This window comes from Anser anser (genome assembly GCF_964211835.1).
Source record: "Anser anser genome assembly, chromosome: 2".
Lineage (NCBI taxonomy): Eukaryota > Metazoa > Chordata > Aves > Anseriformes > Anatidae > Anser > Anser anser.
Genome location: NC_139721.1, coordinates 53190865 through 53214946, shown reverse-complemented (window position 1 = coordinate 53214946; position 24082 = coordinate 53190865). Strand labels below are relative to the sequence as shown.

The 24082-nt window shown below is 37.0% G+C and overlaps 1 protein-coding gene across 3 annotated transcripts in view; it reads left to right on the top strand.

The window, feature by feature from the left end:
• LAMA1 (laminin subunit alpha 1) overlaps positions 1 to 24082 on the top strand; it is a 105536-nt gene that overhangs the window by 50439 nt on the left and 31015 nt on the right. For all 3 annotated transcript variants that reach the window (XM_083822695.1, XM_083822696.1, XM_083822697.1), the window contains 19 exons: positions 552 to 679; positions 1307 to 1393; positions 1741 to 1952; positions 2473 to 2579; positions 4120 to 4300; positions 5425 to 5561; positions 8175 to 8411; positions 10845 to 10988; positions 11323 to 11502; positions 12674 to 12859; positions 13734 to 13861; positions 14961 to 15081; positions 15210 to 15347; positions 17081 to 17202; positions 18482 to 18568; positions 18828 to 19021; positions 19851 to 19993; positions 22779 to 22877; positions 23820 to 23931. In XM_083822695.1, coding sequence (XP_083678821.1) covers positions 552 to 679; positions 1307 to 1393; positions 1741 to 1952; positions 2473 to 2579; positions 4120 to 4300; positions 5425 to 5561; positions 8175 to 8411; positions 10845 to 10988; positions 11323 to 11502; positions 12674 to 12859; positions 13734 to 13861; positions 14961 to 15081; positions 15210 to 15347; positions 17081 to 17202; positions 18482 to 18568; positions 18828 to 19021; positions 19851 to 19993; positions 22779 to 22877; positions 23820 to 23931 — 2743 coding nt within the window. The remainder of the gene's footprint in view (positions 1 to 551; positions 680 to 1306; positions 1394 to 1740; positions 1953 to 2472; positions 2580 to 4119; positions 4301 to 5424; positions 5562 to 8174; positions 8412 to 10844; positions 10989 to 11322; positions 11503 to 12673; positions 12860 to 13733; positions 13862 to 14960; positions 15082 to 15209; positions 15348 to 17080; positions 17203 to 18481; positions 18569 to 18827; positions 19022 to 19850; positions 19994 to 22778; positions 22878 to 23819; positions 23932 to 24082) is intronic.

The following is a 24082-nucleotide window of genomic DNA, read 5'->3' as shown; positions in this document are numbered from 1 at the left end:
CAATAGTTTGTTTCAGTTTACCATTTCAAGTGTGGAATAATCAGAACGAAAGAAAAAATGTTGATATATACCGACCGATAAAAATCTTAACTTTGCTTGCTCAAGATGACAGTATTACTTTTCCTGAAAGGAACAAAATTAAACAGTGTTTTGGGTGAATATACATACATGTGAATCTTCCTTGACTGACATCAGTGGAAGTTACACACTCTCTTCTGAAATTCAAAAATCACAGGAATACAATAGCTAAACACCAGTAAGAAATATATAAGATTTTTTTTGCTGTGTTTGCAATTCACAAAATATACTTAAGTTAGGTTCTGTGATGTAAAATACATTCTAAAATGAAGGAAAAAAACAATTAGGAACTGTTATTATAACTCTTAAAAAAAAAAACACACAAAACAAACACAATAACTCATTTTAAAAGTTCTTTTTGGTAATTTGCTTGAATTTTCATTTTGTACTGCATGCAGATTCCTGCAGAGATCCCACAAGGGATTAAAACCCATCAAAAGTAAATATAAAAAGTTTTCTGCCATGTCTCACAGGCTTGTCAACATAACACGACAGGACCTTTTTGTGAACAGTGCTTGCCTGGCTTCTATGGAAATCCATCCCAAGGAACTCCTGAGGACTGCCAGCCCTGTGCCTGTCCTCTGAGCTCTGCTGCAAACAAGTAAGCTGCTTGTTTGAGATCTTTTTTTTTTTGCATTTGCAGCAAAATCGGAATGTGAGGTAAAGAAAAACATTATGAAACCTGAAGGAGAAAGACAAGAATTTTTCTTTCCCTATTCATTTGAGCCTGTGTCATAGAAACATTTTTATTTTTATTTTTTTTGCCGGGTAGATGAACGAGTAAGCTAAGACAGGACAAGTGAACTGGTGTAATTTGTATACAAAGTACACAAAGAAATACTTATACCTCTCCTTGAACTTGGCAGCAACATCACAGTTATCTTTCATGTTGTTGCTGAAAACAACAGAAGGACGGAAGTGTTACATCTGAAAATGAGGCACTTGGTGCAGTGATTTGACGAATTTGCTAGAAGGAGAGACAGCTTTTTAGGAAGTGTTTTAAAATCTTCCTTTCCTTTGAAAGAAATAAAAATCAAGAAGAATTTCTGAAAGCGATAATTCTATTTTGACATACTGTGATGTGTAAAACATTGATGTTAATCTGGAAAAACTAGAAATTATGTGGCTATATGGACAGGTGCATGGATTTTAAGAATGGGTATTAAATGTTTATAGAAGTCTTGTGTTTTTGTGCAGTAACACTAACTGTCACAAATACTGTTGATAGTTTCAGTCCCACTTGCCAGCTGAGGGAAGGAGGTGGAATTGTCTGTGACAAATGTCTTCCAGGCTATACTGGTTTCCAGTGTGAAAGGTATGTGTGGTACCTTTGGTATAGTTGTTGTTACTAATTATTCATCATGCTACCTGCTTTGAATTGTTTATACCACATGTAAAAAAGATTCCTAATAACATTTTCCTCACTTTGTCTTTGCCTGTGAGAGACTCAGTAGATAAAATTTTAATAGGAAGTACCCTCTTGAGTGGGGAGAGTATTTGACATGACTGCATTCAGGACACAACTGGTCAGGGTACTAGATAATCTCATCTAGCTGCCCTTTTACATGAAAAGTTGGACTAGATGATCTTTCAAGGCCCCTTCCAACCTGGATAGTTCTATGATTCTGCGGTTTTTGATACAATTTTTTATCTCTGGTGCAGGTGTGCTAATGGGTACTATGGAAATCCACTCGTGCCAGGACAGTCGTGTGCTCCTTGTGAATGCAATGGCAATGTAGACCCTCAGGAAGATGGTCACTGTGATACTGTCACAGGACAGTGCCTGAAATGTGTGGGGAACACAGCAGGTCACCACTGTGAAAAGTGCGCTGACGGGTATTATGGGGATGCAGTGGTTGAGAAAAGTTGTCGTGGTAAGCTGTTGTTATTACTCTCAGAACATAAAAAACAGAAAAACAATGTGGTGTGCATGTTGCAGAATGGGTGGGGAGATATGCACCTTTTCCAAAAGTGTTAAACTTTAAGTTGTGAGTTGCCAAGTGCAAGATGAAAACTATGGGGTTGGTTTAGCCCGAGGAAGGAATGTATTATGCTAGGGTCTGACACTTCGTATTCCTGAAACTTACTGGCTTGTTTAATACTATCCCTCCAGTGACTTGCTATAGACATTTCTTACTTCTGAATAGTACAAATAAGGCTGGAAGAAAAAAACTTCTTACATGTATATCTTCACAGAAATGTTTTTTCTTTAAGCTTAAATGTGTAGTATGGGTATTGCTATAGTGTATTAACATCTATAGGATATAAACTGATGAAACACACACTATGTAACAAATTTGGAATCCTGAAATAATGAATGCATATATGGAGATGTTAATATATATACATTTTTGTACATTTTTGCACCTTTTTTTTTCCCCCCCTAAACATAAGCCTGTGAGTGCCACGTGAATGGTTCCCTTTCCAGTAGTTGTCATCATGAGACAGGCTTCTGTCACTGCAAGTCAAATGTGATTGGACAAAGATGTGATAAGTGCTTGGTAAGCAAATGTTTATCTGCTCCTAATATCTGTGTTTTCTTGTATCGTGGTCTGCCTGTTTCTCTGTGGATACCAGCATCAATGTGAGGAGATACAAAAAGAAAGTTTTGGCTGCTTGAAAGCATGGAATATAAAGTTTATCTCACATTCTCCAAAATTTTCTGGGAATTCAAACTTGTATTTGCTGCATAGGAAACCAAAGGCTTTTGATCAGTCTTTTTGATATTTTCATTTATGACTTTGGCACAAAAACATGAAATTCTTGGACACCAAATTAGGTCAGAGGAGTTGGAGGGTAGGGTGGGAAGGGATGATTTTCGATACAAACAAAACAATTTCTGTTTTGAAACAAACAGAAATGTTACTAAATGTCAAAGAAGGAAGCTTCTGTGATCTGAGATGGACTGAGAAGTTGAAAGACCTGAGTGTACTGCTGAACCATAGAAGGTTCCTCTCCCTGTCTGAAGTGATACAGCTATAGAAAAGGCAAATATGATTTAGGATGTGTCAATGAGCTATTTCCAGCAGAGATAGATAATACTAGTGTACCAGTAAAGTTGTACCAGTAAGGTACCTGTGTTGCTGTGTAAAATTCTGGTCAACTTTGTTCAAGAAGGATGAACTCAGGCTAGAGCAGATGCAGAAACTGGCAGCAAATAAATTTAGGGGAGGGGAGGCCTGTTCTGGAGAGATGACCAAAGGTTTGCCTGGACAGGTTTTTGTAGTTGTGAATTGTTCTGCCTCACTCTTTGCAGATGTGGAGCTATACAGTTGACTCACCATGCTTCTGAATCAGGTTGTTGAGGCCAGTGTCACACTGCTTGACAGGGTACAGTCACATTGGCTTACTGAAAAAAAAAAAAAAAAAAAACAAAAAAAACTGAAGGCCACTGGTCAGACCTGGAGGGGTCTTAGCACTGTGCTTCTGCAAAATGAATTCTGGGAATATCTGAAAAATGGGCTTGGTGATAATAAATACATCATGGCTGAACACCAAAAAGGGATTCAGCTAAAAGACAGGCCTGTTGCAAGAACAAATAGGTATTCACTGGTGAGACAAAACAGCAGTTTTCAGCCTTTGATAAGTATGGAACTGACTCAGAGACCAGAGCAGGAAGTCTGTGCCCAGTTACTGCCCCTGTGCCAACCAAGCTGAATGCTTTTCAATCCACATGTACCATAGGTCACTGACATGCTCTGTTCTGCTCTTCAATACACATTCACAGGAGTCTGTGCCTGGCCAGCACAGCCCTCCTTTGTCCTCATGGAAGTCTTCAAATTAAAATAACCTCAGAGTTTTAAACATAAAGTCCCACTAATGAGATTAGAGGACCATGAGAGCATTTCAGTGTTGAGTTTTTCATCCAAATGCACACTTGCAAATGGCTGGGAACAGGGAATAGATAAGGCCAGGGAGTCCTCCCACTTCAGTCAAACAGAGCTGATCAATATTCATGCAGGTCAGGCAGCAGGGAAAGTAACTAAGAGAAAATAAGAACAGACTTGATGTTCTCAAACATATCTCCTTCTTGTCCAACAGAATGGCTATTATGGCTTGCTTACTGGACTTGGCTGTATTCCCTGCAACTGCAGTCAATTTGGCTCAGTCTCCGAGGTCTGCAGTCATCAGGGGCAGTGTCACTGTTTACCAGGCGTGGCTGGAGAAAAGTGTGATCGCTGTGCTCATGGCTTTCATTCGTTCCAGAATGGTGGCTGTACACGTAAGTTCTAATCCATGATTCTTCCAGGGTTGGTGTGGAATTTCTTTCAGCAGTGTGTTTTATCTTACACTGCAGCAAAGTTCAGTTGTTTTGATAAATATTCAAAAAAAAAAAAAAAAAAAGGAAAATGGTTTCCTAGTGCTTTGGTTAACCTAAGGAAAAAAAATTAAGAACTACTGCTACTACAGACTTTTATCTTTTTTTTTTCTTTCTGTTTAATTCTTAAAAATATGATTTCTGCTTTGATAAGATATGCCATTGACTGTATTTTCCCATTATCACTTGGGTATGTACAGGTTTTAGAGAAAAATATTAATCCAAACTGAGAACATGCCATCAAAAAAACCCCACAAATTTATCAGGTCAATAAGATACCCTTTCAACACAATATAGCCAAAGGAATGCCTACCTTTTCTCCAATCTGACTTTTTTTTTTTTTTTCACAGTATAGTAATGTGAATTCTGCAGCGAGATTATGTGATAGGATTGTGTTTCTGAACATACATACTGTGTCTTTACTAAGAATAAAAGATCCCTTAGGTACCTTTTACCATTTCAGCCTTGAAAACTTTGTAAATGTTACTAAACTAATTAAAAACCTGCTTAACTGAATTTCTTTTTAGCAAGAATAGTGTTGCGCTTCTTAAATAGACAAGTGCTTCCTGCAATAATGTTAGTTGATATAAATAAAATCATTCTTTTCCCATTAATTAATAAGAAATTCTTGAAAAGTATTCATCCCTGAGATTCTTTCACCTGTTTGAGAACGTTATCGAATCCCTGATGAGTTTTGCATCCTCTATAATAAAATTTTTCCCTACAAATTTACTTTTCTCCACAATAATTTTATTTGGCTTTGTTGACTCCCCTGTGGAAAAGCAGCGCTGCTTTTTAAACCACCAGTCAGGCTATATCAAGCAGAAATAATGGACTTTTAATAAAAAAGTGAAATGCCAGCCTGGTCATAATTTGTTTCTCAATGGTTGGGGACAGCAAGGGGTTCCTAGTGGAATGGATAAACCATACTGAATAGTTATGAAAAGTAAGATTATCAGTAGTCATGGAGTTTCTTCTATATAGTCAAAGCAAAGAAAGTTAATCATATGGTCCTATTTCTCTTGCAGCCTGTGACTGTGCTCATACTCAGAACAACTGTAACGCAGATTCTGGTCAGTGCATTTGTCCCCCTCACACTCGGGGACCAAAATGTGAATTCTGTGAAGAAAATCACTGGGGACTCTCTCCTAAACTTGGCTGCAAGGTATGGTAGGCTGTCTGAAAAGCCGTGGCTGTTCAAAGCAGTTTGCCATATGCTAATGCAAGAATTGGGCTCTTGTTACAAGGACCTCAAACTTTATTCTTTGTCTCAAAGTGTTAGTGCTAGATACTCACATTAAAAAGGGAAACACAAAAAACAACAACAAAAACACAAAACCAGACTGAAGATTATTTATTGAGGAACATTCTAAGAAAGGTGTCTTTGAAAACATTTGTCTAGAGTGTCTGTTCCAAGTAGGTGCATAGATCATAGAAAAATTCTGAAGTGTGTATTCTTAGTTGCATAAACAGTGATGCTAGAGCAGTTTTATAGCAACAATTGATAGCAAGAAACATGCTTCTCTGCTAACCAAGAACTGTTAAGAACAATGAACTCTAGCTTGTTTTGAAAGTCATTGTACACTTTTTTTCTGAGTATTTAAAATTTAAATGGTATAAGTTAGTTCATGTTTCCTGAATGGAGAAATGGTAACTCCCATTATCTCAGTTTAATGTTTGTTTAATCACTAAAACACAAACTTAGTGCAGATCTAAGGAGTAACAATCATTTACGCAACTAGGTTCACCCAGTAAATTCCTATCAGATATGGCATTGGGCCAATCTTTATTTTATAAATGCTGAGATTTTAAAAAGCCTCAGAATTACATGAATATAATGGGTAATTTTAATGGAGAAAACACAAATATAATAAATTTGACAAGGTCTGTCATTATATGTGATAAGTACCTGACAAGCATAATCATCAGCCGATTATTTTTTTTCCTCTTTCCTTCTTTAGAGTAAGGATGATAAAACAGTCCTATAAACTTGGAAGAAGGTTTGCCATCTTAGCGATTTACAGCAACTTCCTTGGCAGCCAATCTTTAAACCATTGCTTTGTCAGCTACCAGCTACTGCTATTCTTTATGTGAATGTTTTGCAAATACAGCATGCTAGTTCCTATGCCTTTCGTGTAAGGATGTGGTGGTGGTAAGCTAACACCCCTTTAAGTGTTCCTTTCACAGGGTGATTCCACAGCACTTGCCAGTGATCAAGTTTAATTAAAAGTGTAACTGCTCACCTTTGGTAATTTGCTAGCATTCCTTTAGATGACAGCTTCGCAGTAAATAATATGGAATCACTTTAAGGTATTTTAGTTACTTTCCTGATGCAACAATACTGAGATCTGCAAATAGGAGTCTCGTCTCAACAGACTCTCCCCTGTGTTGGCTGGAATAGCCAACAGTGGCAACGGTTGAGATGTGGTAGAAAGTCTACTGGCAAAACTGGAGAGGCTCCTGCATGTTCTTGAGATGTATGAAATGGGGAAAGAAATCCCAACGGTCTGTTTTTACAACATAGACTGCATGAGTGGGGTACTTCATGTTTCTTGCAGTTTTCTCAGTATTCAGCATCCGTTCCTGGGTGCAGTGATTGAGCAGAACTTCAGTCGTGTTCTGCTTACAACTGTTTTCAGGTCAGGTGCTGCACACATTTAATTGTACCTCAGAGTCCTTATTTATCCTTATCACATACAGTTAGTCATTATTTCTATTATTATGATGCTTAAAATAGGGTTTAGCATTCAGAATTGCTGACTTTTAATGGTACTTAGGAGCCAAAGTTGTAAACCCGTTTTGTCATAAAGCGTATTAGACTATGCACTGTACTAGCTGGTGCTGATAGAGTAAAAACTCTGCTTAATACAAATAGAGTGAACAGCAAACGTGAAGAACTCTAGAGGATAGATAAAGATGCTAATAGATATTGTGGGCCTTTGTGCGGAGTGCTTTTACAAGGTAAGGCTTTTCATCTCAAAGAAATTATGAGGAAAAAAAGAGTTGAGGAAAATGCTCACAGTCAGGTGAGGATACATGGAAAGAAATTTTTGTCTGCACCATTAGAAATAACCACAAAGAAAAATTGTACTTCAGTAACCACAGATGTGAAACTAAGACTAAAGATAACAGCCAGCCTGACTCAAAAAAAGCACAACAAATTTTAAGTACAACCACTTTGCAAATTTGTTAAAACAAGTTCATATCGCTGATTGAAATGTGGACTCTGCCAGGGATAAGTGTTCCTCTGGCATTGAACTGCACCTTCGGATTTTGTGAGATTCTCGGTTCCTGGTCAATTAACAAATGAAGCTTGAGCAAGATGGAAACCCTATTAATGCTCCCTGAAATCTTTCAAGAATGTTAGTATTAAGATTTTTCTATTCTATTTATAAAATTATTCTACTTCTATGTATTTCCTTCATCTAATGTTTATATCGCATTATTGTAATTTATTTGCTAAACGCAGTACTTTAAATAAGGTCTTTTGGAATTTTATCTTCTAGAACTGTTTCCTTCAACTCTTGGTTTCCAACCCAGATCTGGGAATCAACAAATCTTCTTACTTTTTACAATTCACTGTTTACTAGCAATACAATTCTTTGTTCAAATACAAATCAAGCAATCCTATGTTTATATGGAAGTTCTTCCCTTTTATATTGTATAGTAATTGTTGACAAACATTGAGTTTTAATGGCCACTTTAAATTTACAGTCCTGTTTCTGTTGTAACAAAATTGTTTTTAAAGACTTGCTATTTATTATTTTTTCCCCCTAAGGCTTGCAACTGTAGCGACACTGGTTCAATCAGTCTCCAGTGTGATGTATTGACTGGTCAATGCCAGTGCAAAGCTGAATTTGGAGGACAAGACTGTTCCAGATGTGCATTAGGCTACAGGGACTATCCAGACTGTGTTGCCTGTGACTGTGACTTAAGTGGAACCAAAGCAGAAATGTGTGATGATATTGAAGGACTTTGTGGGTGTGAAGAAGAAACTGGCATCTGTATCTGCAAGGTAGTGAAGCATTCAGACTTTTTTGGGTCAGCACTGGGGCATTCTGATCATTTATTTCCTAAAAATCATGGAAGCTGTAGGGCTGAAAAGGACTTAGTCTGCAGCCCTCCTTTGAGACATTTCTGAGTACACCTAAATCACCCCTAATGGATTTTCCGTGCCAGTGCTAAACAGGTCTTATTATTAGTCAGCTGGGTTAAAAACTGTTGGATGAGGTTCCCAGTTAGGGCAGACGCTGCTGCAGGGAGCAGCACCAGCATTACCAACATGCAATTGTTATTTCTCTTCTCAGAAATTCCTGTGACAATACTAGACAGTTTGCCTCTCCTACCTCCCTTTGTTTGGTTTTAAGTATCCAGGTAATTTTATTTTTTTATGACCGTTTGTGGTCATAAAATTATTGCAGAACAGTACTATAGTTCTCGTTTAGACAAAACTCATGGAATTGAGGTAGATGTGTGTTAAGAAGTCAGGATCAGATCCATTGTATCCTTAGTCATGAGAAATTATTTCTAACTTACTAATGCTGAATCCTTGCTAACTTTACAAAACAACTGTCCATTCGATAGAACACTGATTGCTGTCTTTCAAGTCTTTTACAGGAGTTGGCGTATTTCACGAAAACAGTCTCACTGCAGACCTAAATTCAAATTGATTGCATTTGCTAAATGTAAAATCTATGCGTTTATTCTGTGTTAAGTGAATGTCTATAACCACATTCTTACAGTACATTCAGAATCCTATTTTTCATGACTTAGTTCTGTAAGGTGGAAATGAATGAGGGTTGAGGATGCATTTGTCTTGCTTTTTCTTTTGCTGCAAGATTTCTTTCTGCCTCACAAAGGGCAAGTACACCTTTTTTGAACAGGACAAAGCATTAGCCATGAGTTCTGGGGTAAAATTTTTGTAAACCTTATTCAATATATAAGACTGGTGCTAGAGACTTCAGTGTCACTATATTTCTCTGTATGATGTAAATGCCTTCTGATACGAGAACTATGCCATCTGAACTGTTTTCAATGACATGGTTTTTATGTTTTATTTATGACACCTCCTTTTTGCCTTGCAAATAGTGCCAATAACAGCTCATAACTCATGGATTATTTTGGGGTTGCTATTTGAAAGGATATTTTTCTAATATACACAGAGGATTGAAAACGGATATTCTGACTCAATGAGCAAAGAAAATGTTTCTACCTCAAGTCAGGGAAATTCTATTCCTTCGTATCGTAGAGTCTAGGAATACTTTGTAGTCAGAGTTACATTTTTGAGTGTAGGTCACATTGATTGATATCATCTTGAGTTTTCTAAGACAAACTCTGAATTTAAGACATTATCTCGTAAAAAAAGTTTGTTTCTTTCTTAATTTAAAAGTATAAATTCCTTACTGTTTTGACAGTGAATCATTTCACTCTCTGTGTATAAATAGCATGTCTGCAGCTTCTTTCATTCTAGGTTTGAAAGCATTTTAAGAAGCTAATTAAATGTTAGAAAACTCCAGTGGAAAAGCTATTGTATTCTTATCCTCATTATATAAATAGAAAAAAAAAAAAAGAGGTACAGAGAAGTTTTTTCTGCTCATACAGACATGGTTTTATTACACTTAGGAACAGCATATTAATTCAGATGATAGAGCCTGCTTTTGCAAATCCAAATTATATAATAGGAAGAAACCAATAAATGTGAAATGGAGAATTTCAACATTTTGCTTAATTTGATTATGTTGCAAGTTCAAATGTATGTTTCCTATGCTATAACCAAAGCAGTGCTTAAGAATAACTCAGGTATTATTGCTAATAATGTAGCTTGAATGGACATTGTTGTATTGAATTAAAGGAAACATTAATTACAGAAATATAATAGAATGCTTTTTTTCCTTTTTTTTTTTTTTTTGAGATGGTATCAGATTCGGTAATAGAAAACTTACTTCAGTGCAACAAATGTATGCTCACGTAGGCCTCTCTCTCCAATCTTCTTATTAAGGACGGGATCAACACAGACTCTAGTTTTTCTAGTGTTTGTTCAAGTTGGATTTACCAGTGGAGAACTGAGCACACAAACACATGGGACTAGGTCCCCTGATTTTTATTCATCCTGAACAGCTTCTTTGGCTTTGAGCCTGTTTTTCAGATGGGGAGGGAGGGTGGGGAGACACTTTTCTGTCTTTAATGGAAAATACATAATTGCTAGTTTTAGTTAGAAATTTGAATGCATGAGTTTTGTTTGAATGTTCCATATTTTTGATAAAACATCATTATGTAATAACAGTAATAAAATCTCCTGCATAGTAAACCAGAATAGATACAATAAATGACTAGCTGTTATGTAGTTTATATAGCCACTATTTTTTCTTCTAATAAGAGCCATGTTTCATTCAGCTAGTAAAGTAACATGAGTGTGTTGCTGTGTTTTTTTTTTTTTTATTTCCTCCAGGAAAATGTATTTGGGCTGCAGTGTAGTGAGTGTAAACCTGGAACTTTTGCTCTGTCTGCTAACAATTCACTGGGTTGTACTCCATGTTTCTGCTTTGGCCTGTCCTTGTTTTGTTGGGAAGTAGAAGATCATGTGAGAATTCCCGTAAGTAAAGTGACATAAATGTATGGATGCAGTTTGTTATACTTATGGTACCACTCTAGTGTGCTGAAGGCTGCATGCGTTTCATGAATCAGACTGAATGCAATAGGTTAGCTCACAGAGTCAGAATAAAAAAGAAAGCAGTCTTCTTTCTGAAAACATATCTTTCATTCTTCACTTTTTTTTAATAGATATTAAAAAATGTTTCCCAATTTTTTGGCTTGGGATGTTATTACTATAAAATAGACTGCTGACTATCTCAAAGAAGCTGTGAACAGTATATTACACCAGGATAGAATATTTTCATTAAATTAATCTATTGCTCTTCGTGTTGTAGATAACCCTAACTCCTGACCAGTCCATTCTGCATGTAGTAGCTCCAAGTAACCTGACTGGAACAGTGGAAGGAGTATTTTCACAATTTTCTGACATTTTACTGGATGCTACCATTGTCAGAAAATACTTAAATACAGAAACATTTTACTGGAGGTTACCAGAGCAGTTTCAGGGAGACCAGGTAAGACAATTAAATAATTGGAATGCTTTGTAGATCATTCTTTGTTGTATAAATGTCACTCCTTTATTGTATAATAGTCACTTTTTGAATGAACTTATTTCACAGATTCACAGATTCACAGATTTCTCTAGGTTGGAAGAGACCTCAAGATCATCGAGTCCAACCTCCGACCTAACACTAAGTACTCCACTAAACCATATCCCTAAGCTCTACATCTAAACGTCTTTTAAAGACCTCCAGGGATGGTGACTCCACCACCTCCCTGGGCAGCCCGTTCCAATGCTTAATAACCCTTTCGGTAAAGAAGTACTTCCTAACATCCAACCTAAAACTCCCCTGTCGCAACTTTAGCCCATTCCCCCTCGTCCTGTCACTAGGCACGTGGGAGAATAGACCAACCCCCACCTCTCTACAGCCTCCTTTCAGGTAACTGTAGAGAGCGATAAGGTCGCCCCTGAGCCTCCTCTTCTCCAGGCTGAACAAGCCCAGCTCCCTCAGCCGCTCCTCGTAAGACTTGTTCTCCAGACCCCTCACAAGCTTGGTCGCCCTTCTCTGGACTCGCTCGAGCACGTCCATGTCCTTCCTGTAGCGAGGGGCCCAAAACTGAACACAGTACTCGAGGTGCGGCCTCACCAGAGCCGAGTACAGGGGCACAATCACTTCCCTCGACCTGCTGGCCACACTGCTTCTTATACAGGCCAGGATGCCGTTTATATATATTTATAGCAAGCACAAATAACATGTTTACATTACCTTTTTCTAATGAGATGTTTCTTGACCCTGTAAATGGGTAGCACACATATTTAATTACTGTGTTACTCTTTGGAGGTTGTATGTTAGGAAAAGAGTGATATATTCAATTTTATTTTAGAAACCCGAAAGAGCTTCCAACCTTGACAGTAGATTCAGAATATAGATCATGGAATGATCTGCTTAGGAATTAAGTGAAAGTTACGCACCTTGAAAGAATAAAAGAAGAAACTGTGCCTGCTTTTTAGAAATACACATTTGACCTTGGTGCAAAAACTGCTGAGTTTAAGTCAATTTTCAAGTTTTATTGCTAATTCATCAAAGAACTGTCGGTTTTCAAATCTTCTGATGTCATTAAAATATTTTCAACTAGCAGCTATAACCTTGGAATAAATAAAATAATAACTTTATATCCAAACAGCTCATGGCATATGGAGGCAAGCTGAGGTATACTGTTGCTTTTTATGCTTTGGATGGCTTTGGAACCTCAAATTTTGAGCCCCAAATTCTAATGAAAGGGGGTCGTACCAGTAAATTGGTCATCTACGTAGACATCCCTTCCCCAGAAAATGGAATTAGAAGTGACAAGGAGGTGGAAATGAAGGAGGTAAGCTAAAATGTTGGTGTGGAAATGGGGACATTTATATTCTCTGAGCTTTTATAGAGAAGCCCCATGTATATAAGTAAATAAAAAATGCATACTTGATTTCAACTAGGCTGAGTAAAAATAGAGTACTTGGATTAAAATGGGTCTATTTTATAACAAAAATGTCTGGAAAAATCTCGTTATAGAAGCAGATAACATTTTGACATTGTTTCCTCTTTTGGAAGTGCTGAAGGTGTGTTTGTGCTTTTCAAAGACAGACTCAGATTTCAATGGTAAATGACATACTGCCAGGTATTGTCACCATCAGCCAGTCTTACAGTTTTGTAGCCTGTCTGTTATACTCTCAGCCCAGGATTATCACATGGGACTTGAATCTTATCCTAGCGGGAGCAGTAAGTTGCAGTAGTGCTCACAGGACAGTTTCAGAAGAGAGAACAATGACATTTGGTCCTAAGACTTTCTGCTGCATGGGGCTGAGGTTAGGTCTAATCTCTCTTCTTGACAGGAGGCAGGACACAGTTAAAACGCGTCTTTCTAACTACACGTAAGAAGAGTGATGTGAAGTCCCCGTTCTTTGTCTATCCAGGTTTTCTAGATCTAGCCAAAAAAAAAAAACCAACACAGTTCCGTGCAGGTCTGGATTGCTGTCCTGTAGAAACTGGGTGTGGAAGCTGGGGGCAGGGAAGGAAAGGAGAAGGAAAATAATATAAAACTAGTCTTGTTCTAACATGGAGCAATATGTTGGATTTTCTGGGACCAAGAGCCATAGACATAGTCACTGACTGTATTTCTGAAAGAGAGTGTGAGGAAGAGATCCTTACCTTTAAGTGAGCTTAAACACTCATGGTTTTAATAATGTGTCATGTTCCCCTAGGGTTCTTGGAAGTATTTTAATTCTGTGTCTGAAAAGCCTGTCTCACGTTCTGACTTCATGTCTGTGCTAAGCAATATTGAATACATCCTTATCAAGGCAGCCTATGGCCAAGGATTACAGCAAAGCAGGTAAAGCAATCTTTGACTGCATTGACTATAATTTGACTTAGAAATAGTCCCAGATGAATCGTACAGTAAAGATTTAACTCAAATTAGACAAATTTCCAATTTCCTATTTATGACTTTTACTCTTCTTCATCTGACGAGAAAACATTTATTACCTTTAATGTGAAGCAGAATCTCTCTTTCTTTCCGTAAAACACTAAATGTCTGCTGCTTATTTTGATAGAAAACCCCATAAAGAAGCATAAAGCCTTACAGGCTGATGCAGTGGTCTGCAGGTTCGGCAATATAGTTAGAAGATTTCTAAATTATTTCTTCCCCATCTTATTTTTTATAGGTATTGAAGTTTTTGTTTGTTTTTCATTTTCTGGTGGAATAAATGAAACACCTGATCCTCTGAGTTGAGTTGTTTGCACAAATCTAGGTCAATCCTGTAGCTTCGTGTACTATGGACAGTGGTAGCAAAGTATTCCCACCTCAGAATTGTAACATTTTGCTGCAGTTTTGAACAGAACTAAGTCGCTAATGAAAGGAAGGAGATGGTATATGATCATCCCATCTGTTTGTTTAGAAACAAACAAGACAAGCAGAGATGCATCCAGTGAAAATTCTTACATCTTTACAGCTGTGAAGTAGAGCAGATCCACCTCCAGATTTGGGATTATATTTGATTCACAGGTTGTCAACTATATTTTTGCTAGATCTGTCAAAACATCTGTGGAACAGAGCTGTTGTATTTCTGTTTAGCATTTCTGAGGCCAAACTGCATAATCTTGCATGGAGGATTTGTCAGCTTTAGTGGACCAGTGGAAATCAACCCATATTACTTTGAAGTACTTCTGATTTTTTTGCTGTAGGTCCTGAAATCCCATACCTAGGTAAAAAAAAAAAAAAAAAAACAAAAAAAAAAACACTTCAGATTTTATTCAGATGTTTCCACAGACTCATGGGATCACAAAAAAATATGTATGGTGTGTGTATGGGTGTGTGTGTGTGTATATATATATATATATACATATACATCTTGAAATATAAAAAAGTTTGGATAGTAATGGTGCTAGGACTTTTCTAAATGTTCACGCTGTTTTCTGCATGTATCTTGCAGAATTGCAAATATCTCAATGGAAATTGCAGTGAAGTTTGAAGAGATGCATCGAGGCAGATCTAGAGCTCACCTTATAGAGCAATGTAGATGTCCTGCTGGTTATACTGGATTCTCCTGTCAGGTACTCAAATTCTTTCTTGTGTGTATTAGCTAGGTAATAAAAAGACCACATAAATGGTTTTTGTTCATAACTGTTGACAGCCATGTTTTTTTGTTTGTTTGTTTTAATTGTGCTCCCCTTACACACAGAGCTGTGCTCCAGGATACTACAGGGAGAAGCCTACAGAACTTGGTGTAAGAGAGTCTCATACTATGATAGCACCTTGTTTGCCATGTCAGTGCAACAATCACAGTGAAACCTGTGATCCTGAAACTGGAAAGTGCTTGGTATGTACAATTTATTCATTCTTGCATTGTTTTCACCTGAGCATATAATGACTGTAACCTGTGAAAGGAGTTTCTGGGAGAAGTATGTGTATGTACTGTTTGGAAAAAGGCTAACTTCCCCTCCATCTCTGAAAAAAATAGAAAATCTGAGTGCTATTTTCCTTAGGGGTCCATTCAGTAAAATTCTCAAGTTTTTTGAGCACTTACGTCTTCAAAATCATGAATTATTTTAGGTTTAATTTCATTTTAAAAACAATTCTGTGTATCAGTTCAATTTATCTGTTTTTTTTCTGTGATACTTCTAGTCTTCACTTTCTTGGCCTGGCCAAAGTCTGCTTAATCACACAAAAAGGGTGAAGTAGAAGAAGTGAGGCACACCATACCACAGACTAGGTCAAAGTCAAATTCTGTGTCTCTACTGAAGAGAATATATTTCAAGTTTCTTTAAATAAGTTTTTTAGTCTTTTTTTTTTTTTGACTTCCAGAGAATAAAGTAGGCTAAGGATATGCTTCAGCTAAGTTAATTTTTTCACTTCCCTCAGTTTGTTACAAAGGTTGCAAAGAGGGCCCACTTATGACTAACACATTGCCTCTTGTCTTGTGGGCTGACAGCCCTGTGGAAAGCAAATTGTCAGTTAACCAAATACAACATGCTGTCCGTTCTCTGGTACAGTTCAATGACCAGAATTCTTTCCTAAAGTTTTTTTCCTAACATTTTTTTCAGTTGCTTTGCTTTTCCAGTGCTGAGTTGGTTAGTTCAAAGTCTTCTGCTGATTTAATTTTTGAAGCCATTTTTTAAAGTAAGTTTCCTCAGTCCCTCAGGCTTTTTGTAAACTATTAGTTTGCCTAAAATATGAATCTCATGAGTAAGAATGATGGTTCTCATTGCTATGAGGCCAAAACACATGGGTCTTTCACACTAAAGAATAATAGTCATTCATCCTCTCAGCTTCTCATTGCAGGGGTAGCAAGTCACCCACATGTTACAATTGCTACTTTGAGATTTCCATCTGAGTAGTGTAGGCAAAAGAAATGGTTTTCACCTCTGACTTCTGCTCCCATACAGTAATAGACCGCATTGTTACTGCTTACTGTACTCAGCTAACCTCTAAATCTATACACTCACAAGTAGAAGAATCATAGAAAAAAAGGAGAAAAGAAAGAAAGAAACTGAATTTTAGTCACTTAGGAGACTAGTCAATTAAATTATGTTTATAATACTGATTTAGTGTTTTAACATTAATAGCACTGGCTACTGATCAATACTCAAATTAAGTATAGTGTCTGTGAATCCTAACGGTGATTGTTGTTTGGCTTATAGCCGTCAAATGCTTTTGCTAAAACACTGATTTTTTTTTTCTTTTTTGGTCCAGGTATCCTATTTAATTTTTCCATCATTTGCTTTTTTTTTTTTTTGAGGATTTTTTGCTTTGTACTGTGATTCCCTAGACTGAATTGGATTAATAGAAGCAGAAATATATAAACCTTAATGGAAGTTCAGAACAGATATTAGGTCAGCCTGCCTGCTAGGGCATTCACATAATGGAAAATATGCTGGCATTCTGCTTATTTTTGCATAAAAAGTCCCTCTACCCAGAGAATGCTGACCAATGGGTGGTGGCATTTAGAGGCGATTGTCAAAGACCTTAGGCATTTATGGATTGGGGAGAAGATAAAATTCCTCTTGTTGTTTGTTGTTGTTTTAAACTGTCTGAATTCCTTTTGTGTATCAGAACTGCAGAGATAATACAGTTGGTGATTACTGCAGTGCTTGTGCCCCAGGATACTATGGTAAAGTAATTGGATCTGTCAACGACTGCTCTCTTTGTGCCTGTCCCAGAGCCAACCCTGTTAGGTAACCAGAACTTATTAAATCCAATGTATATTTTAGCATTCTATATGCATTGTGATGTACGTCCTATCTCCCACTCCCCCTGCTCTATGGCAACAGGAGATTGTTATTGTTACATGTCCTTAATCTTTAGTCATCTAAAAGCTACCTATTTTAGTAAATAGAACTTGCATTCTGAGTTTTTCACATCTAGTGATGACTTCGTGAAGTTTTAAAATAAAAAGATTAACTAATAGATATATCATTCTATTCTCTAAGAATAGATCAGTCGCATAGGACAGTGAGAGAGAACAGAGAGAGTAAGTTGCTCTGACATATTTTAGTTTCAAATGCAGTTCCCTTTTATCATTCTGAAAACAATGCTTCTGTACTTACGAAGATTTTGGCCATCTCCAGTCAATTCAGAAACTTTTCATGAAATGATTGCTGGGGAAAAACAGGTACTTTTTTTTTTTTTTTAAATGTACACATCTGTTTATTTGGTAGACGAACAGGTAAACTTATTTTTAAAATCAAAACATTGTGGAGGGTGCTTTTTATCTAGAAACTTGAAAAGTACTTTTCCTTTGGGATAATTAAATCAGAGCATGAGTGGGGCAACTCTGATGTTCTCATGCAAGTGTCAGTGTGATAAATACTATAGCCGTATTATTCAGCTCCCTTGTATTTTCTCATCTGTAAAATGGTGATGAAACAATGTATATAAATCAAGATGCTGATTTCTTTGGAGTATTTTTGGCAGAGGGCTCTATTAGTACAGAAAATCTGAAACCTCCTCTATGCTCAGGGTGCTTATCAGTGGCCATGCAGAGGGCTAGACAGAGGTAGGAAACGGCTCATACAGACAAGGTTTACTTGAAATTGAGTGCATCCTTAAGGTGATGATTGTCACCACAACTTTCCTACTGGAACAGGACATAGCTGACAGCCTCCATTCTGGCACACAAGAGGCCTAACTTCTCTGCTGCTCTGGGGAGGGTGAAGTAGGAGAAGTCTCTAGTATTAAATGACTCATGAAAGGTCTCTTTCAATTTGTTTACGCAGCATCTGTTTTTCATTGTCTTATCTTTCAAACTGAAGGTCATTAGATGTTTTAGCATATTATTCAGTAATGGATTTGTGTCAGGAAAGCAAACTTTTAAATTTAAAGCACTCGTTCTATCCCATTGTATCATATTGAGCAAATGATGCTGTTGCTTACAAAATTTGACCTGTGGCTGAAAGTCTCATTGTATGTTTTCTTATTTATGTGCTAGCAGGTATTTGTTTTTCCTTCCTCCAGTTTTAGTCCCACTTGTGTTCTAAAAGGTGTCCAAGATTACCACTGTGATGCTTGTCTCCCAGGATATGAAGGACAATATTGTGAAAAGTGAGTTGCACACATTGTTCCCACTTGTCCCCAAGCTTCAAGGGCAGTTTTGATTAATAAAAATGTATTTATACTTGGAATTGATCATTCAGTGTTTATAAATAGGCGTATGAATATGTGCTCAAGGACTTAGAGTGACTTGTTAGTTACTGTTCGGAAACTATTAATTAAAAATCTATCAGTGACTCAAACTTAAATATAACATCTGATTTTATGATGATCCCATTTGATGTTCAGTGTCCCATTCCTCCCATTGTAGGTGTTCCCTCGGCTACTACGGTGATCCTCAGCTGCCTGGAGGCAGCTGCCATCCGTGTCGATGCAATCCAAGTGGCTCTGTTCATGTTAACTGTGATCGTGCTACTGGCAAGTGCCTCTGTAAGCAGGGAGTCACAGGACAGCTCTGTGAGGAGTGTGAAGCGAGGCATCTTCTTGTGGAAGAAGAATGTGTTTGTAGGTGAACGTGTTTACTTTCTCAATGGGCCTTGGTCTGTTCCAGTGATACATGCACACGATTATTCCCTGACTGTTTTTATGTCAAGTCCTATTCTTTCTATGAAAGAAAAGGAATATTAAGAGTTTAGTATCTCCGTAAAGCAGGGGGGTTAAACTAAATCGACAACATGTAGAGGCCCCTTCGGACCTCAGCCATTCTGTGATTTCGTGAACACAGAGGAAACTGCAGTACAAACCATAATGCCAGACAAGCAGTTAATCCTTAAATTGGCTGAGGTAGTACTACAAACAAATTTAAATTCTGTAAGAGACAATGGATAGCAGAATTATCCAGCAAGTGCGGTAATCTGCTTTTATAATGAACTGGGAATAATGAACTGGAAAAACTCAGGTTTTGCTTTATACAAGTGAAAAAGAAACAGGGTATAAATGTAATTTCAGCACTATGGGCTTGGATTCCCTGTCTTTAGAACCTGTTTGGTGAATGTTAATGGCATCACCCTGTATTTACAGCAATACAGCTAAATAGATGCAATACCCACATAATATAACAAGCAGCTCAGTAGCCAGCAGGATCAATGTGGCTTGAATGTGTGCTAACGTAAGGAGAGTATGCTTGGAATAGGTCCACTTCTGGGGCAGGTGTGGAAGGGCAATAGTACAAACCTATATATTCAAAATTATTGAATTCTATCAGTTTTAACACAAAAAGTAAAGGCACATACTCTGTAAACAACAACAACAAAAAAATCACACCTGCATTTGGTTGCTTTTTTTTTTTTTTTAACACTAATATTGCTTCCATTTTCTGAAATTGTTTCTTTAGCTTGTGATGACAACTGCACAGGAGTTTTGCTAAGTAATTTGGATAATCTCAACAAAGCCATACTTTCAGTGAACCTCACTGGTATTGCCCGTGTGCCCTATGGGATACTGTCAGAGCTGGAGAATGCAACAAAACATCTGAAGGTAATACAAACACACACATAGTAGAAATATTTAGTCACACCTTTAAAGCAAAACTTGCAGCCACTCACATGTGCCAGAAGTTTAATTGAAGTCCTCCTGAAGTTCATGGCTTTAATATGTGTGTCTGTAAGTGACAGACAGTGAAGATTAAGACCTTCACATTTGTTATAGAAATACATCTTAAGCCCTTTAGATTCCTGTATTTATTTTCATTTGCTGTATTAGCATTTAAATAAATGCCTGAATATAATTTTCAATCATCTTTATGATTGTTGAATATGCTATATGTACATGTTTCACCTGGATTATGTGGATCCTTAGTATTGGCCCAGATTTACTGAAAGTCAGCAGCATAATTTTCAGCAATGAAATAAACATCTGGCCAGGTCCCTTTTTGGTCCCTTTGCTAAAGAGCTGCCAAGGCTGTTCCCCCAGATTCCTGGGGAAGAAAGAGTCTGACAGACTGCTTCCCCATTACGCAGGTCTCCTTGGATGCAGCCATTTGCTTTCCTATCAGGAGACAAAAGTCAGGCAGAATATATTTATGTTGGAGACTTTCAGACTGCTTGTTGCAAGTTCTCCTCCCAGTTTTCTGCTGCCTTAAACAAAGCGTGAATACCACATTTTGTGGTCTTAGAGGTTCAGTTATTGTAGGTAAATATGGTCTCTGCACAAAGCCAGAGGTAAACAGAATTATTCCCTTCTTCATGACTACTAAAATAAGCATATTTATCAAGAAGAATCTGCTGAGCGGTAACTTTAGCAAGAGATGCTCTAAAACAGAAGAAAAAATAGCCTCTTTCTATTCCACTCTATCACAACAAAATCAGAATAGTATAAGCCTTCTTGTGCTGATAGGTTCTGCAAATTAAGAGTTTGAATTAAAATTTCATCTATTTAAAATATGAGGCAGGCTGAATTCTGATCATCGTGCTTTGAAATATTAATAATTACAACATCTGAAGACAAGCTGGGTTAAATAACGTTTGTGTGTCAGCAGAGGTAGGCTTATCCTCTAGTTTTAGATGCTAACGTTTTAGTTACAAAACTTCAGTTATGTTTCCTTTCCTTTATGCCATGAAGTCATAAGCATACCAAATTATTGTAATACTTTAAGGATGCAATTGACTTGCTTTCTCTGTTTTCTATTTGTGTAGGAGCATCATCTTCTGGGAGCATAAACATTAATCAATATGTAACATCTATTTAGCACTTCAGTTATAAAACAGTCAAATCATACGTAAAAACAAACAAAAAAAGCAGTTCAAATTTCTCCTTTAATACATACCTTTTTGTATTAAAATCAAATCAAAACCAGCTGTCACTCTGTTGCAAGTGCACTATTTAAGGGATCTAAAACTGATACTAATATCTCTTGTGACTTTGTTTATTCTATTTATGTAAAGCCACAATGTTCTTTGAGCGATTTAGTCTTGAGGATAAGTTGGTAGTCTCATAATTTTTCTGTTTTGGAAACAAGTATTCCCATCCTTCTGGCTAGTGAAATATTTCCTTTACTTTTTGACTTGTACGAAAGTAACTCTCCCTGGAAGTTGGAAAATCCCTAGGTTTATTTATGTGAATTACAGGTATTCTCTGAAGGGCTCTCCCCTCCATTGTATTGAATATTTGCCTCAGGCTGGTTGCTTAGGGACTTGTATTCCTTCTTTTCTGGGTGTGGGTTTTTCAGTAATGAGAAAGTTATCAGACTGTCTACTCCTTATTGTGTCTGCACCTCTAATCCATCTGAGGACATCAGTAATTCCATTTTTCTAGTTAAAGCCTCCTGATTTACTCCTCATGACATGCCTGGGCATATTTGCTGTCCAATTCTGGGTTTCTAAACTCAGCTTTTAAAAAAAAATATTGCCGTGCCTTATCCCGGGAGCCTCAAGCACTTCAGCTTCTACTGCAATTTATTTCACTTATTTTTTCCTCACCCTGAGGAAGAGACTCTGAAATTTCCATTTGACACAAGGCTGTGTGGTAATCCTGCATATTCCTTTAAAAAGTTGGGCAAAATGATACTTGTTGTGATGTTTATAATGGTTGGCTCTGAAAGATCTGAAATCTAAACCCAACTTTTTCCCAGGCATGCCCTTGTAAGAGATTCCTTACATTGCTTTGCATCTGTAGAGAAGTGCTATTCTGTTGCAGGCCTTGACTGTATCAAATATGATAAAATTGGGTACAATGGCATATTTATTGCCATATAGAGCAGTTTTGAGGTGGCCTTGAAGTCATATACAGACTATTATTGATGAGAGGATCCACAGGGCAGGGCTGCTTGTGTTATTGGAGTGCCAAAAATCTTGAACTTCTGAGTGCCATGCACTGGATTTGACATTGAAACAGCTCCAGGGCCATCCTCACAGATGTACACTAAATACAGCTGTTTTGACAAGCTGCTGAAACTGTAGCAGCTGTGGGACTGGATGGAAACATTTAATTTGATGGGCCTTTGAACTTCTCAAAGTAGCTTATTTGGACAGCTCGGACTGTGGTGAAATGGAGAATCAGGAAAGCAGAACATTATGCTTCCCTCTTATTACTTGATTGAAAGTGAGACAGCTGGATCTAGAAATTTGTTTCCTTATCTAAAGAAATGACACGCTTTGTTGCATCAACTCTACGTATGTAACTACTTTGTCATCTCAAGTGTTTTGCAGATCAGTCATTTAAAGAATATAAAAATAGCTTAAATAGTGTGCATAGTTATTTTCATCCCATAAATTTTCTGGACACAGAATGAAGTCTTTAAATTACAGTGTGTTGTTTCTTATAGGGGTCTGTTGTTTCTAGAGAAGATCCAACTTACTCATTAGCTACAGCAAAAGAAAATCTTCTGAGTTTATCGGGAGGTTTTGCTCAGTTGCCTGAAGAGGTAGGTGCTGGCGTCTTTATTCTTAGCCTTTGTGGAGAGATCTTTTTAGATTTCATAGCATTGTATATAAATGTCAGAGTGTTGCTTAGACATATATATATATATATATATATATATATATACAGAAACACACACACTTTTTTAAATTGATAGAATTCACTGAAAGAATTCTATCCATTCTGTGGTCTTTCTGGCGAAAGAAGTTACCTGACCTGTGGAATTCTTCAGCAGGCTACAGTGTTTTATGATATTGTACAGGAGATTTATATTGTTTCTGTTTCTGTTGAAGCTAAGTAACGTTCTGATTATTTTAAACACAATGCTATAAATATTCAGCAGTGACATAATTTTAAATTAGCTCCACATGCTAGAACCAGTGAGAAGAAAAGTTGTTCGGTTTTAGGGCCTTAATTTCTGAGAAACAAATCTGCTGAAAACCCGACATTTATGTTACTTTTTCCATTTTAACACCAGAAAAACTTTAGATAGAAAATTGTCAATAGTCCTTTCTCCCTTAGTTGTCATTTGATTACCATGTGTACCTATAGTTCGCTGAGCATGCGTGACTAATATGACTAGGTGCTTGCACTAGCAATGTTGTTGTTGCTAAGAGTGATTGTCTTTAAAAGTATGTGGTGTCTCTTATGCTAAAAGAAATAGCTTTGGTAATTACGTAAATTGTAGGTAAAAAGTAATTGATAAAACAATTCTTCACTGATATCAGAGGCTGGAACTTTTAAAATAATTAAGTTGCAGGCATCTGCAAGCATGGAAGTGTCAGTTTTTGGACTCAGCTAGGTGTGACTTATTAAAAAAAATACTGTTTCTTCTCAGAAAGTATTCTCAATATTGGGAAAAAAATGTAAAAGCTGTAAACAATTTTTATTAAAATAGATAGTGTTTTAACAGAACTGTCAAAGATTATCTCTGATTTTATTCCAGTCATCTAGAATTTTGAAAAAAGCTTGGCAGCTTAACACAATGACTCAAGAAACCAGGAATAAAAGTAAAGAACTGATTGCGTTTATTGACACGGTACATACAGCCATCAAAGGTATTCTGCTTATATCACCATTTCTTTACACAATTTACAAAGGTATCTCTTTTGTAACTTTTTAAAGAACTATTTATTTGCACAGAAATGCTGCAATTTGTGCAGGAGTTTCACATACTCTTTTACTAGTGGTATGACTAAGTCGTTTATT